Below are 16,643 nucleotides of genomic sequence, written 5' to 3' on the forward strand. Positions count from 1 at the left end.
CAAATCCTGGATTTCCGGGGGGGTCCATAAATAATGTGGATCACTGCAGCCATTACGAAGCCCAATAGTATCTCCGCAAGTCCGGGAGACCAATCCCGCTGTCGTACCATGGGAGAGTTAGCTTAACGAACGCGATGCGGGCCCTACCGTCCCACAAGAGCTGCCTCTGGAGAGTTTCTAGCTCTTTAAAATAAGAGGCCGGTACAGAGTCCATCGAGTTCTGTAAGGCATACAAAAACCGGGAAAGGGCCATCATTTTAAAGAGAGTGGCCCGACCAAGCATGGATAATGGAAGAGCCTTCCAACGTTCCACGTCTTTCCTGCACCTGTCCAATGGGAGAGCAAGATTATTGGTATATCGCAGCTGTGGATCCAGCGTGACATATATACCCAAGTATTTGAATCCTATCTTCTCAATCTGGATTGGACAGGATCGTGGAATTACTGGTGGATCACCAACCAGGACAAAGAGCACCGACTTTGTCCAATTTATGGCCAAACCCGAGTATCTGCCGAAAATATCCAGGACATCCAAGAAACTGCTCAGGGAGACTCCGGGATTGGTAAAATAGAGCAAGATGTAATCCGCTTTAAGCGAGATCTTATCTTCCCATTCAGGCGTCCACCTTAAGCCCCGTATCGACCTATCCCATCGGACCCACGCCGCCACGGGTGCCATAGCAATCGCGAATAGTAGCGGAGACAACGGGCATCCTTGCCTCGTGCCCCTCTTCAGGGAGAAATCACTGGACCTGCAGTTATTAACCACCACTCTAGCCAAAGGCTCAGTATACAACACTCGTACCCAACTAACAAACTCTCGCCCTAAGCACAACTTTGCCAACAATGCAAACAGATACTGCCATTCTACCCTATAAAACGCCATGGTGGCATCGAGCGACACCACCACCGTTGGTTCATGTATCTGCGAAGAACCCCCGAGCACACCGTGAAGCCGTCGCAGATTCAGCGCCGTGTTACGACGCGGCATAAAGCCAGATTGCTCCGGATGAATTGAAGACGTGATCACCTTGACCAGTCGAGTAGCAAGTAGTTTCGCCAATATCTTGGGCTCCGCGTTGAGAAGCGAAATAGGCCTATAGGAAGAACATTTTGTCTTGGGTTTACCCACTTTATGTATCACCACTATGTTTGCTACCATATGATCAAAGGGAAGTCTGCCCTCTTCCCTACTCTCCAAAAACATGGCCCGAATATGTGGGGCGATTCGGCTGGCATTCAATTTATACAGTTCAATTGGTATCCCGTTAGGGCCCGTCGCCTTGCCTGATTTTAGCGGCCTTATGGCCTGCGCCACCTCATCTTCAGAGATTGGGGAATCAAGATAGCTCCTATCCTCCTCCGACAGCCTCGGCATAATAATGTCTGTAAGCATATCGCTGTTTTCAGCCTCAGAATACCCACTCCCAGCAGCATAAACCTTCTCATAATACACTGAAAACTTGTTTGCCACCGCCTGAGGATCTATAATCGTTTGCGACTCCGAACCCTCTAATTCTGTTACCAGCCTGGTGGCTCTTTCACTGTGTTCAAGCCATGCAATTAGTTTACCTGCTTTGTCACCATGTTCATATATACGACCCTGGACAGCACTATTATGTGCGATAGGTCTATCACGCACCAGACCTTTGTATTCCTCCTGTCAAAGTCTCAAGTGGTGGAGCTCCGCAGCCATGTGCGACACAGTCACCCTCTCCTCCAAGCGCACAACTTCTGCCTCTTTCCGCGCCACTTCTGCCTGATTCCTCTTCTTTTTCCCTGCAACCAAGGAGAGGACCTCCCCCCTCGCTACCGTTTTATACGCCTCCCAAAGACCACGCGGAGTCTACTGAGCCAACATTCTCCAGGAAGTAGCGGTCAGACATTTGAAGCACCTCCTTTTTGATAGTAGGGTCCCTCAACTGCCAAGCAATAAGCGGGGCAATACTACCCACCGCGGGCCTGTCGGAAGTGAGTTGTATCCACAGTGGGGAATGGTCAGAGATCCCTCTGGCAAGGTATTTCACCTCCTGAATCATAGGCGCTATTGCCGTAAGCAACAGGAGATAATCAAATAGCGACAAGCTACCATGCGCTGCTGATACATGCGTGTAATGAGTCAGTGTTGGGTTACGGATGCGCCAGCTATCGACCAATCCTAACGTTTCTAAAAATTCTGAGAGCCATCTCTGTGACTGCCTGAGCACTTGTGGCGGACTGCAGTAAATTTCCCCATCAAGCACAGCATTAAAGTCTCCCCCTATCACTAAGCTACCCAAGGGCAAAGCAAGGAAAACAGATCCCAGATCTCGAAAGGTGTCTGACTGGAGGCCCAGAGGGACATACACCGACAAAAAGGTGACAACCTTACCCCCAAAAGGCTGTGAGACTCCCGCGTATCTGCCTCTATGATCCAACCATGTAGCTTGCACAGTCAAGGAAAAGGAGTTTTTGATGAGGATCCCAACCCCCTTGGATCCGGATGTGAACCCAGCGTGTGCCACCAACTTATATTCTCCCTTATGAAGGGCCATATACTGGTTACCCACCAGGTGTGTCTCCTGCAGCAGCGCTACATCCGGGGAGTGTCTCCTGATAAGCTGGCTGACCATCCCCCTTTTAATCTTGTCTCCTAACCCGTTCACATTTCCAACTCAGCACTTTTATCCCCGATCCTCGACTACCCTGCGCCAAGCAACCCGTGCCTTGAAAGCCTCACTACATCATGATCCCCTGACATATAGGAAAAGAAAAATAAAAAAATTAAAAAAAGGAATTCACAACCACACACAAACAATCCCGTCCCAACACCCCCCACCCTGCACCCCTGCTCTTGGCGTCCGCCAACCCCTAACTCTCAGTGTGCCTGTCGCTCCATGGTCTAACTAATCAACTATCGAAATATAGATTAAGGGAGGATTTCAGAGCTCTGTGACCCCGCCCCCACCCATCGCTGTCATATCTTGCGCCTATTGCGACACACAATTTGGGGGGGAGGGTTAATCATTTTAAAATATTTTGTTAGAGCAATTGCGAGTATTGTTAATATAAATGGCCTCTCATCGGTCTTAAGATTTCTGGTGATCGATATTCATTTGATTTCTCCCATGCGATCACCCCCACCTTACATCAACTTGGCCTTCCCCATTTGCCTGTCCCATAGAATAACACCACACACCAATCACCTTTTGGTGTCTGTCTAATCATTGTTGTTTTCCAGCCCTAATGTCAGTTTTTGCATTTGCTTCTGGCATGTCTAGATCATGAATCTGGTCTCCTCACATTCTGAAAGAGACGATGTGGATTGACGACAGAGCGAGGGAATGGGTGGGCATAGCCAATAGGTCTTGATTTTGGGACCTTACAAGTATTTAGTTATGCAGCACAATATCATTGGTACAACAACATCAACTGTTGCATGGATAAACACTTATAAGGTCCCAAAAGCGAGACCTATTGGCTATGCCAATGCTAGTTAATATTAGTAAACCACCCCTAGAGAGGGCTGTGGTAGCCCACCAGGGAGTTGGTCCAATTGGCTAGCATGGACTCTCACTAGCCACTGTGCTAAGTGCTAACTCCTATTTGGGACCCCACAAATATTACCCAAAGTGATCAATTTAATTGTTATATTAAATCTGTCTCATCGCAGAGTTCGGATTTAAGGTAACTTTGAACAGAAAGCCAACTTTAAAAAGTTGCCATTTTGTTGCTTAAACCTTTGTTAGCCTCTCCTGACTATCTGCCGCACACTAACAGCCACTTTTATAGATATTAAATGCTGTAAATAATTGAACCAGTTTAATATTAGTATAATTGGTGTCCGTCAGACCTTTTCCTTTCGGTAAAACTTTGGGTTAAGTGAACAATATCTGTGCTTTTTCTTTTTCATTCATTTTAAGGATATTCTTACTTTCTGGAATGAACCCTGTAGTTTTTTTCTTAATATGAAACTGGTTCAATTATTTATGGCATTTAGTATCTATAAAAGTGGCTGTTAGTTTTGTCAAGAGAATGAACGGACAAGTTTTCCAGGCTTGAAAGATGGCTTCCCTGTACCATCAAGTAATTGAACAAGACAGCATAGGGGCTATCATTTGTTGCAGATATGCCTTCATATGTAATATAATGCACCTTGCCTTAGGGCTAGAAGGACCAATGAATAGATGACTCACATATATTACATGCGAGTGTGCCGTTTCGGGTTTTCACGCGGTTTGCGTCACAGCACGCAATATGCAATAGCAAGCTGCATGCAATTTGTATGGGGGTCCTTTAGGATGGCATAATACATGCTGCAGTCCTTGGGAATCCTCTTTGGTAGCCATGCCCTAGGTACCTGGCGTACCACTTACTAAGGACTTACAGGGGTGCCTAAGTGTGTGCCAATTGTGTTACAATTATACCATTTTTTATTTTTTCCAAGCAGAAAGAGCATTACAGGCATATAATAGACTTGTATCGTTTACATTGTCCCATCTTCGAATCAGTGTTTCAAGTTACAGGCATCAGTTACACAGCACAGTCATTACACAATACATTAGCTTTCTCATGGCTGTTGTTTTAGTGTGGCTTACATCTGCATTTAACCCGATGTGTTTGTTCTACTAATAGCCTGTCGCCCAGGAACTATGTCACCCCACCCAGAGTCTCTGCTCGCTATATTGTCACAAAGCAATTGCTGTTGATTCAAGACCCCAGTTGCGTTGTTTGTAGGTACTGTACTAGTGGTTACCAGAAATCTCGATGTCTGTAAGCCAGTGGTATTTCTTCTGCGTAGGCCCCCAGTGTCTCTCTACAGTAGGTCATGTCAGTTAACCAATCTTTAAGCCCGGGGGGTCTTTTACTGCCCCACCGCATAGCTATTTGTCGTTTAGCGAGTTATAGTGCTACAGCCAAGAATTTACGTCTCCTGGCCAGTTTAATTTTCCGAAACTATTGGTTTGTTTGGGATTGGTTTGGCTAACATGGTTGATAACTGTGTCAGGGATCTCCTGCCAGTATTGGTGCAGCGGAGGACATGCCCATGACATATGTAAGAAGTCTGCTTTGGGTACGTTACAGCGTGTGCAGTTGTCATCTGATCTGAGGCCATATCTATGCAGTCTTACCTGAGTGTAGTATGTTTGATGCAGGAATTTAAAATGGATTTTACGTAAATTGAAGTTTTATGTAAGTAATTGTAGTTGTGTACAACTATAGTCCCAGTCTCTTTCATCTATTGTTTTGCCTATTGTTGTTTCCCATCTAAGAAATGATATGTTTGGGCCTTTCCTCTGTTCTTCTTGTGATGGATTATAGAGGCGTGTGGCCAAGTTTTGGCGTGTGGGCGCTGTTAATAAAATTTGTACAGCATGAAGTTGCGGAGGTTCCTCCGGGAATGATTTATATAGTTCTTTTATTGCTGTGCGTAGTCTCAAATAGGCAAATACCTTCAAAGGCGCTTGATGTGAGCATAATGATGGATCATCCCTCGGTAGAAACCGGTTGTGCGGAAACAAACTGCCCATGTCTACCAGTCCCATTTCTTTTAAAAGAGTAAACATTTTCTTTTCTTGTGTGACTAAGTTTGGGATGATTAGCTAAGGGCATTGCTGAGGCATACAATGGGAGCTTTTGCTAGTGTGTACAATGCTTGTGTTGTGCAGTGTACTGTTTGTATCTTGTCTCTCGGGGTGAATCTTTGGGGGCGTGTGATACAGGCTGTCAGAGTTCGGATGTACGCTATCTTTCTCTACCGCTATGTGCGGAATATGTGTGTGCGGGTGCAACCAGTAGTGTGCGTGTTGAGCTGTGCACAATAAAAATATAGTTGAAAATCCAGCGCCCCCAAACCCTCCTTGATGGTAAGGTTTAGTTAAGGTTTTACAGCATACTCTGGTCTCTTTCCCAGCCCTAGTCAAACATTGCATTGCAGCGCGGTTCTCAATTGTGAAAAGATTGTCTGTGTTAGCCAAATCAGAATGTTCCAGAATAGATACAAGAAGCTGGGTAACATTACCATTTTCTGTATAGCTATTCTGTCGGCCAGTGAGGGGGGCATCCTGACCCATTTATCTACCTGGTCCTCGAGTTTTGATAGAGCTTTACCATCATTTTCTCTGACCACTGTTTCTGGATCCCGATTCCCATGTATTTCACCGGGTCTGTGCTCCATTTCAGTGGGTAGTCTAGATTTGGTTGTGTGGTATCTGCCGTGAGCGGTAATACTACCGACTTATCCCAATTTATTTTGAAACCGGAATAGGATTCGAAACAAATATATTCTCTAATGACTGGGTTTAGGTGTGTATCTGAGTAGCGTGTATACAACACCATGTCATCTGCGTACAAGGAGATACCAATGGGACATAGGCTAAACTGTAAGGCTGACTCAGTGTTTTTGGCGGATCTTGCAGGCCAGAGGTTCTAGTGTTAATGCAAATAGTATTGGGGAGAGTGGGCAGCCCTGTCTTGTTCCACTGCTTATTTCAATTGGTTTGAACGTAGTCCCATTTATTCGAACTCTGGCTTTGGGCTCAGTATATAATAATTCAATCCATCGTATAAACGGCTTGGGAAATCCCATCTTACCCAGGACTGTGAAGATAAAGGTCCATTCCACTGAGTCAAAACGCTTTTGCCGCATCCAATACATCCGCTGCGGTTGGTATTTCTGGGTCTAAGCTGTGATACATTGCAAAAATTGTATGTATATTTTGCGATGTTGATCTGGTTGGTATGAAGCTTGCTTGGTCCGGCAAGACCAGGCAGCCTAATAGTGGTTGTATTGTTTTTGCTATTATTTTGGCTAGGGTTTTAACATCAATGTTTATTAAAGATAGTGGTCTGTACAAGTCACATTTTTTTAAATCTTTATCGGGTTTGGGCAGTGCTATCAACAATGCTTTATGTAGTGACGGTGGGAGTGATCCTTCTTCATATGCTTCCTTACACATTGCTGCTAAGTGGGGTCAGCAGGTCTCGGTATTCCTTATAAAATTCACCTGGGAGACCATCCAGTCTGGGTGCTTTATTATTGGGAAGTGAGGTACTTGCCTCTCGGGACTCATCTTCTGTGATATGATGGCTAAAGCATTCCCTGTGTTAATCAGAGAGCCATGCTAATGCAATATCTTCTAAGTAACTATGGGTTTCATTTGTAGGGACTGTAGTCTGCGTGGTGTATAGTTGTGTATAGTATTTGGTAAAGCATTCTAGAATAGAAGGGGTGCTGTATACTTGGATATCTTGATCATTTGTAATCTGTGTGATATACGATGTGGTGTGTGCAGGTTTTATTTTAAATGACAGTGCTGGCCCTGGTCGGCCCCCTTCCCCATAGTTCTGTGCTGTATAGCTACACGAGATATATTTTATCTTGTCATCTGCGAATTTGTGAAATGTATCTGTCTTTTGCCATATATCTGTCAACAGTTTTGTATCTTGTTTAGCTGTATATTCGGTCTCTAAGCTTTTAATTTCCCTTTCTGCCATTTTCAGTTGTTGTTGGACGTCCTTAAGTATTCCTGCATATTTACCGATACAATGTCCATGTATGGTAACCTTAAAGCCCTTCCATATCGTACGTGTGCTACGTACAGATCCAATGTTCTGGTGAAAGTAGTCCACAATTGCTTGGTGTAGCTCACTGCGGAATATCAGATCTAGGATTGCGGATTGTTGTAGTCTCCATGTAAATTGTCGTGGAGTGTGTGTGGGAATAGCTAGTGTTAAGCGTACAGGGGCATAGTCCGACAATGTTTTGGGTAAATGTTCCACGTCCTTCATCCACGTACTTACTTCCTGCGTAGTTATCCAAAAGTCTATGCTAAACCATGTGTTGTGTGTTGTTGATATGCAAGTGCCCTCCTTTCTTCCCAGATGTCGCATTCTCCAAATGTCTACCATGGACCACTCCTCCATTCCCTCCCGCAGAGCCTTAGCCGATTTCTTACCGTATCTGTCATTGCCAGTCGATCTATCTAGATTAGGGTCCAGGAATGTATTAAAATCTCCACCCCAAACAATAGCAATCGGTTGTAGGTCTCTCAGTTTGGCCCATATTTGCGCATAGAAACCTGGGTTGTCGTTGTTTGAGACATATGCGGTTACAATCGTAAGGGTTGTACCTCCAAAGTTACCTTGTACTATAACGAATCGGCCCTGATCATCTTTAATAGTGTTAATGAGTGTAAATGGGGTATTACGTTTGATCAATATCATAACCCCCCTAGCATAGTTGGAGTAGAAGGATGTCATGAGGTATGTTGCCCACCTATTGCCTATTGCATTCTCCCTATGCTCTGTTAAGTGAGTTTCCTGGACGCAAGCTACATCTATTTTGTGTCTGTCTAAGTAGGACAGTACTTTGCATATTTTCTGTGGATTGTGAAGCCCTCGTATGTTCCAAGTCATCTGGGTCAGTATTCGCACATGTGGTTGTGGTTCAGCCATATTGCTTGTAGGTTAGTCGTCCTATTTGCTGTTGCCCTAGATGCCTTATCCTAACTTGGAGAGACTGATCTGCTTCTACGTCACTGCCTGGTGTTTTTTCATTTTCACTCCCCTCCCACTCCAACGCCCCATTTCAGCAGAGACAATCCTCTTTAGATGTAACAGATGGAATAATCCCCCCTACTGTCTTATACGACCCCAAACAAACAAATCAAAAAGAAATGTTAACTGTTGTGGTGTACAATAATGGGCGGAAGCTTCCGGGGCCCATACAATTATACAATTTTACCTTGTTTTAGGGGAAAAGCACTGGGGCCTGGTTAGCAGGGACCCAGTGCACTTCAGTACCAGTAGCACAAAAAAAAGGGGGGGAGGTGTGAACTTGATAAAAACGGGCACCTGCCTACATCTGGTTCCCGGAAGAAATAGATGTGCTTATTTGTAAGAGAATGCTGATCCTGCTGTAACTGGGAGACCGGCTGACATGTGACAAGCGGACCTGCAATGTACTTCCGTGCTACACCCAGTCCTGGGGCCGGAGTCAACCCCTGAAGTATGTGGATCCCAGGATGGCCCCAAGAAAACACACAGCATCTCTTCAGCATCCTTCATCCTCGGCATTAAGACCACTTCTTGACTGGATTGCTTTAAAGGGACACCTATGAGGTACCAAACCCAAGGTATGAGCAGTACTGCTAATGGAAATCTGTCACTTCTGCTTAGTCAGGCCAATTTTGGAAGTTGTAGTGTACCTTCCAGACTTGTCGATTATTGTGGTGGTCTGGAACTCCAGACATTGGGGAACACCAATGACTGGAAACTCGATCCACTGCTCTTCCAGAGAATGGTGGCCAGGTGAGACCCATGGGAGACATCCATTACAATGCGGTCTTTACACCGCGATACGTTTACAACGTGGTCATTACAACACAAGTCGTTACGAATTGCTCTGGATGGCACTATACACTAAGGAATTGTGTGATTTAATATTCCAACACCTTTCCTACTGTTACGTAGGCTGGAGTTGGAATAGTAAATCATACTATTCATAAGTCCAGCGCCTCTCGTGCACGTTGTTGTAACGACTTGCATTGTAAAAACCGCGTTGTAAATTTATAGCGGTGTAAAGACCGCGTTGTAACGTCATACATTCGAGACCCATGCACAGCGGACCTTTTTGCCACTCGTCTGAATCAGCAGCAGAGAATACTTCAATTGATGTCTGTATCCAGGGTCATGGCAGTGGACGCAATTCTCCACAATTGGAGAAAGCATGGCAATTACACCTTTCCTTCCTTTGCCATGATGATGGCAACCCAAGTAAGAAGGCACGAATCAGATGTGATGCCATTCTGGAGACTTCAAGTATTGATTCCAGTTCATCTGGAGCTTTCTTGGGACTTACAAGTCCTTCTCCCCCATAGTTTGAGCATTCTTAAAGATTGCAAAAAGAACAATTGATGGACGGAATGCTGAAAAATGTTAAACACAGTACAGAGGTTCTGGGCCTAAATCCATCTATTCTTTTGCACACTATGCCATTCCAGTTTAGACCTAGCCACATGCAAATCAGGCTTGACCCTGCTCCCCATGGGAACAGTCCAGGTTGAACTGTCAGGCTATGTTCACCCTAAGTAGCCATGGGTATGCCTAGACGTGGGTCCCTTGCTCGCTGTGCCACTGGATTCAAGCTAGCCTGGCTAATGAGGGTTAATACCCTGAAACCGGTCCCAAGATGCTGGTTTCCGGTCCTGGGAGGACCTGCCCAGGATGTTCGGGCTGGACTGTTCCCATGAGGAACAGGGTCAAGACTGATTTGCTTATCGCTGGGTCCAAAGTGGGTTGCCATAGTGAGCAAAAGAACGATGGATTAAACACAGATCTTTTGACTGGGGTGAGAGGTTGAAATGTTTCTCCACTCCGTCCTGTTGTATTTGCTACATTCTTAAGGATTGTCAGGGCAGTCGACAGATGATCCTAGACGACCAGAGGCTAAAGATGAGGCATGTTTCAGGGGCAGGTTGGCGATACCAGGTCTTTCAAGACAGACGGAACCCCTTAGAAGTCTATTTTTTTTTTACTCAAGCAGATGATGGGAGTCACTTCTTTGTCAGTGAGCAAGTTTTAAAACATGGATAGTCTCTGGCTCTTCTGTCTATTCTTAAGACTATATGAGAATGAATGAAACCTGTTTATGTTTGTTATTGTTGTTTACCAGAAGTGGCAAAGTTTAAGAATTTGAAAAAGTTGCCTTTATTTTTGTTAATGCATAAACAAAACAGGCTAATAAAAAGACTTTTACAACAATAAAAAAAAAGAAATTGACTTTGTCACATTAGGTTTACTAATGTTCAGAACTTGTGTTGTGTCTGGGTCTAAAAATACATATCAGTGGACTAGGCACTGAAGCTGTTGCTTAAACAATAATAATGATAATGTTAAAATAAAAATAACTAGCTTTGCAAGATACTGCAAGTTGTTTATTTATTGGGTAGTCTTGTATAGGTCTCAATTTTCCATTACAGGTACTTTAATGTGCTTGGATACAGATGGTATCATTTAGAAATGGTAAGGTGTTTACACATTTGGTCTACAGGAATGTCAATGGATAGAACAGTCACTAAAGAATATCTTGTGAAGACTCAAGTGTTTGCAAAGCATCCCCAGATAGTGCCGTTTTTTTTCTTCCAACTGGTGATGCATGGAGTCTGTTCTTAGTTGTAGCCAGAGCATCCTGCAGATTTTGACTTGATCTGTCCTCATGTGTTTATAATTTGCACTTTGGTTGGTGGATGGAGTGAGAGTTTGCTGATCTGAGGTCTCTGAAAGCGTTGCAGTGAGGTGGAAGACTTTAAGGAAGTCTGAGACTTTACTCCAACACAAATTATATACAGTGCACATGTTTCTCAGGGTTAATGTATTATATGCAGTGCACATGTTTCTCAGGTTCAATTTAGAGCATGTGAAATAGTCTGTTAGGTACTTTTCTTGTGACAGCAAAATTCACTTCATCTTTCTTGTTTTGCATCTACAGGAGCCTTGCTTTACTTTTTCTGGCGCGAAGCTCAGGGAAGTGTACGCTATATTGGCTTTTGTATAGTGCTTTATGTCGTACTAAAGCGGACTCAAGCCACTCACAGGAAAAGGAGAAATGGAAAGTAGGTAACAGAGACAATGAGGAAGGAGCCTTGCAAATGGGAGGTAGTTTGCAGGTAGCAGACCACAGGTCCCCGATAGGGAAAGATAAAAGATAAAGTAATAGGGTAACAAAAAAGAGCCAAAAGACCAGGATCCCTATGCTCTGTTAAGTGAGTTTCCTGGACGCAAGCTACATCTATTTTGTGTCTGTCTAAGTAGGCCAGTACTTTGCATATTTTCTGTGGATTGTGAAGCCCTCGTATGTTCCAAGTCATCTGGGTCAGTATTCGCACATGTGGTTGTGGTTCAGCCATATTGCTTGTAGGTTAGTCGTCCTATTTGCTGTTGCCCTAGATGCCTTATCCTAACTTGGAGAGACTGATCTGCTTCTACGTCACTGCCTGGTGTTTTTTCATTTTCACTCCCCTCCCACTCCAACGCCCCATTTCAGCAGAGACAATCCTCTTTAGATGTAACAGATGGAATAATCCCCCCTACTGTCTTATACGACCCCAAACAAACAAATCAAAAAGAAATGTTAACTGTTGTGGTGTACAATAATGGGCGGAAGCTTCCGGGGCCCATACAATTATACAATTTTACCTTGTTTTAGGGGAAAAGCACTGGGGCCTGGTTAGCAGGGACCCAGTGCACTTCAGTACCAGTAGCACAAAAAAAAGGGGGGGAGGTGTGAACTTGATAAAAACGGGCACCTGCCTACATCTGGTTCCCGGAAGAAATAGATGTGCTTATTTGTAAGAGAATGCTGATCCTGCTGTAACTGGGAGACCGGCTGACATGTGACAAGCGGACCTGCAATGTACTTCCGTGCTACACCCAGTCCTGGGGCCGGAGTCAACCCCTGAAGTATGTGGATCCCAGGATGGCCCCAAGAAAACACACAGCATCTCTTCAGCATCCTTCATCCTCGGCATTAAGACCACTTCTTGACTGGATTGCTTTAAAGGGACACCTATGAGGTACCAAACCCAAGGTATGAGCAGTACTGCTAATGGAAATCTGTCACTTCTGCTTAGTCAGGCCAATTTTGGAAGTTGTAGTGTACCTTCCAGACTTGTCGATTATTGTGGTGGTCTGGAACTCCAGACATTGGGGAACACCAATGACTGGAAACTCGATCCACTGCTCTTCCAGAGAATGGTGGCCAGGTGAGACCCATGGGAGACATCCATTACAATGCGGTCTTTACACCGCGATACGTTTACAACGTGGTCATTACAACACAAGTCGTTACGAATTGCTCTGGATGGCACTATACACTAAGGAATTGTGTGATTTAATATTCCAACACCTTTCCTACTGTTACGTAGGCTGGAGTTGGAATAGTAAATCATACTATTCATAAGTCCAGCGCCTCTCGTGCACGTTGTTGTAACGACTTGCATTGTAAAAACCGCGTTGTAAATTTATAGCGGTGTAAAGACCGCGTTGTAACGTCATACATTCGAGACCCATGCACAGCGGACCTTTTTGCCACTCGTCTGAATCAGCAGCAGAGAATACTTCAATTGATGTCTGTATCCAGGGTCATGGCAGTGGACGCAATTCTCCACAATTGGAGAAAGCATGGCAATTACACCTTTCCTTCCTTTGCCATGATGATGGCAACCCAAGTAAGAAGGCACGAATCAGATGTGATGCCATTCTGGAGACTTCAAGTATTGATTCCAGTTCATCTGGAGCTTTCTTGGGACTTACAAGTCCTTCTCCCCCATAGTTTGAGCATTCTTAAAGATTGCAAAAAGAACAATTGATGGACGGAATGCTGAAAAATGTTAAACACAGTACAGAGGTTCTGGGCCTAAATCCATCTATTCTTTTGCACACTATGCCATTCCAGTTTAGACCTAGCCACATGCAAATCAGGCTTGACCCTGCTCCCCATGGGAACAGTCCAGGTTGAACTGTCAGGCTATGTTCACCCTAAGTAGCCATGGGTATGCCTAGACGTGGGTCCCTTGCTCGCTGTGCCACTGGATTCAAGCTAGCCTGGCTAATGAGGGTTAATACCCTGAAACCGGTCCCAAGATGCTGGTTTCCGGTCCTGGGAGGACCTGCCCAGGATGTTCGGGCTGGACTGTTCCCATGAGGAACAGGGTCAAGACTGATTTGCTTATCGCTGGGTCCAAAGTGGGTTGCCATAGTGAGCAAAAGAACGATGGATTAAACACAGATCTTTTGACTGGGGTGAGAGGTTGAAATGTTTCTCCACTCCGTCCTGTTGTATTTGCTACATTCTTAAGGATTGTCAGGGCAGTCGACAGATGATCCTAGACGACCAGAGGCTAAAGATGAGGCATGTTTCAGGGGCAGGTTGGCGATACCAGGTCTTTCAAGACAGACGGAACCCCTTAGAAGTCTATTTTTTTTTTACTCAAGCAGATGATGGGAGTCACTTCTTTGTCAGTGAGCAAGTTTTAAAACATGGATAGTCTCTGGCTCTTCTGTCTATTCTTAAGACTATATGAGAATGAATGAAACCTGTTTATGTTTGTTATTGTTGTTTACCAGAAGTGGCAAAGTTTAAGAATTTGAAAAAGTTGCCTTTATTTTTGTTAATGCATAAACAAAACAGGCTAATAAAAAGACTTTTACAACAATAAAAAAAAAGAAATTGACTTTGTCACATTAGGTTTACTAATGTTCAGAACTTGTGTTGTGTCTGGGTCTAAAAATACATATCAGTGGACTAGGCACTGAAGCTGTTGCTTAAACAATAATAATGATAATGTTAAAATAAAAATAACTAGCTTTGCAAGATACTGCAAGTTGTTTATTTATTGGGTAGTCTTGTATAGGTCTCAATTTTCCATTACAGGTACTTTAATGTGCTTGGATACAGATGGTATCATTTAGAAATGGTAAGGTGTTTACACATTTGGTCTACAGGAATGTCAATGGATAGAACAGTCACTAAAGAATATCTTGTGAAGACTCAAGTGTTTGCAAAGCATCCCCAGATAGTGCCGTTTTTTTTCTTCCAACTGGTGATGCATGGAGTCTGTTCTTAGTTGTAGCCAGAGCATCCTGCAGATTTTGGCTTGATCTGTCCTCATGTGTTTATAATTTGCACTTTGGTTGGTGGATGGAGTGAGAGTTTGCTGATCTGAGGTCTCTGAAAGCGTTGCAGTGAGGTGGAAGACTTTAAGGAAGTCTGAGACTTTACTCCAACACAAATTATATACAGTGCACATGTTTCTCAGGGTTAATGTATTATATGCAGTGCACATGTTTCTCAGGTTCAATTTAGAGCATGTGAAATAGTCTGTTAGGTACTTTTCTTGTGACAGCAAAATTCACTTCATCTTTCTTGTTTTGCATCTACAGGAGCCTTGCTTTACTTTTTCTGGCGCGAAGCTCAGGGAAGTGTACGCTATATTGGCTTTTGTATAGTGCTTTATGTCGTACTAAAGCGGACTCAAGCCACTCACAGGAAAAGGAGAAATGGAAAGTAGGTAACAGAGACAATGAGGAAGGAGCCTTGCAAATGGGAGGTAGTTTGCAGGTAGCAGACCACAGGTCCCCGATAGGGAAAGATAAAAGATAAAGTAATAGGGTAACAAAAAAGAGCCAAAAGACCAGGAAAGGTCAGTAGTTAGAAGGGGGTGGGGGTGTGTAGAGTCTGTTGGTAATTAAAGGTGCCAAGACCAGAGTTAAAAAACATATCAGATTGTTAAAGAAGCAGGGTAAGAACAGAGAGCTCCTATTAGAAGCAGGAGCCTGTCCCCTCCAAACAGTGTCAGCATTAAAGACCTTTTATGTTGTATCTTCTTAAACCATACATTTACATGCAGGCTAATTAGTAAAGAGGCATCGGGATTCGAGGAGGAACCATCCAAAGGGAACTGAAAGATTACGATAACGTAACTGGATTTGTCTAGCCTGGAGAATCAGTTAATCACAGGGTTGATTCAGTGATGCCACTGAGAGACGGGTAAGAAATAAATCTTTCCAGGCAGCTTCTTATGTAGCAGTCTGTCACTGTTTTGTGAGAATGCCAAAAAAGAAATCATTAAAAAATAAACTGCAAAAAATTCAGACTGCTTAAAGATGCCATTGCTTGTGTTCTGAACCATAGAACAAATTACAGCCTCCTTCCCACTTACCTTTTGTAGTCTGCATTTTTTCTTTCCTTTGGAATATCAAAAAGCTGATCAAATGTAGATAAGTATGTAATGTAATCAAGTTTCTGAAAATAAGAAAGGCTACATTTAGTTATACAAAACAGTGAAAACTGATGGCAACTCTGGTATGACAATCCAACGCTAAACCATTTAAGCCATTACAAATGCTTAATTTGTGCAGATAATTAGCATACAATTAACATACTACTGTATTCTGATACATTTTAAATGCAACAAAAAAAACTGCAGGGTAAACCTTTGTTTCACATGCATACAATCTTTTAGAAAAGGTAGCTTTGCCTCCTTTTGCATAGCCATTCTTGTTAACTATATCCTAAGGTTTCTGTTTTAAATATTCTGAATGGCATCAGGTAAACAAAGGGTGGAAAAATAGCAATAAAACGATATGATTCTTTTTTTAAACTGATCAATAAGGGAAAGTTACTTGTTAACCTATTTCTCAATCATTAATATTCTTACTTTATTGTAAACAGTTCATTACCTCAGCACAGATGAAGTATCACAGAACACATTTTTAAATATACATGATTTTAACTCAAATAAACTAACAGTAGAAAACATGCCATTACAGCTCTACACCGCTGCTCTTTGGGTTCCTCTTCCAAAGTGGGGACAGCCAAAGGCAGCCCGTACAGGCCTTGTTCACCGTCAGGTCATGAGATCAGGCCTCTTGGTAGTCTCTCCTGTTGCAACTTGCTGTTCTCTCCTCCACATCTCGGTCACATTCGTTCTGTGGTTGGACCAGCATGCGAGAGAGATCTCAGGTCCTTCTCAACTCAAATGGTCAATCACACTTTCATGTTACTATTACAACTGTTTTATTCACTCTTTCCTGGGCTTCCTGAACAGGCATCCAACTTAAGGGCTAATAAATGTAAAGACCTTTCTGTATCTATTCGCCAG

At 43.6% G+C, this 16,643-nt stretch overlaps 1 protein-coding gene across 1 annotated transcript in view; it reads right to left on the bottom strand.

The window, feature by feature from the left end:
* Positions 1–16,643, bottom strand: part of SF3A3 (splicing factor 3a subunit 3) — a 255,515-nt gene that overhangs the window by 189,807 nt on the left and 49,065 nt on the right. Inside the window, exon 7 of the mRNA XM_086956436.1 lies at positions 15,702–15,784. Coding sequence (XP_086812562.1) covers positions 15,702–15,784 — 83 coding nt within the window. The remainder of the gene's footprint in view (positions 1–15,701; positions 15,785–16,643) is intronic.

This window comes from Lissotriton vulgaris, chromosome 2_1, assembly GCF_964263255.1.
Source record: "Lissotriton vulgaris chromosome 2_1, aLisVul1.2, whole genome shotgun sequence".
In the NCBI taxonomy this organism is placed as follows: Eukaryota; Metazoa; Chordata; class Amphibia; order Caudata; family Salamandridae; genus Lissotriton; species Lissotriton vulgaris.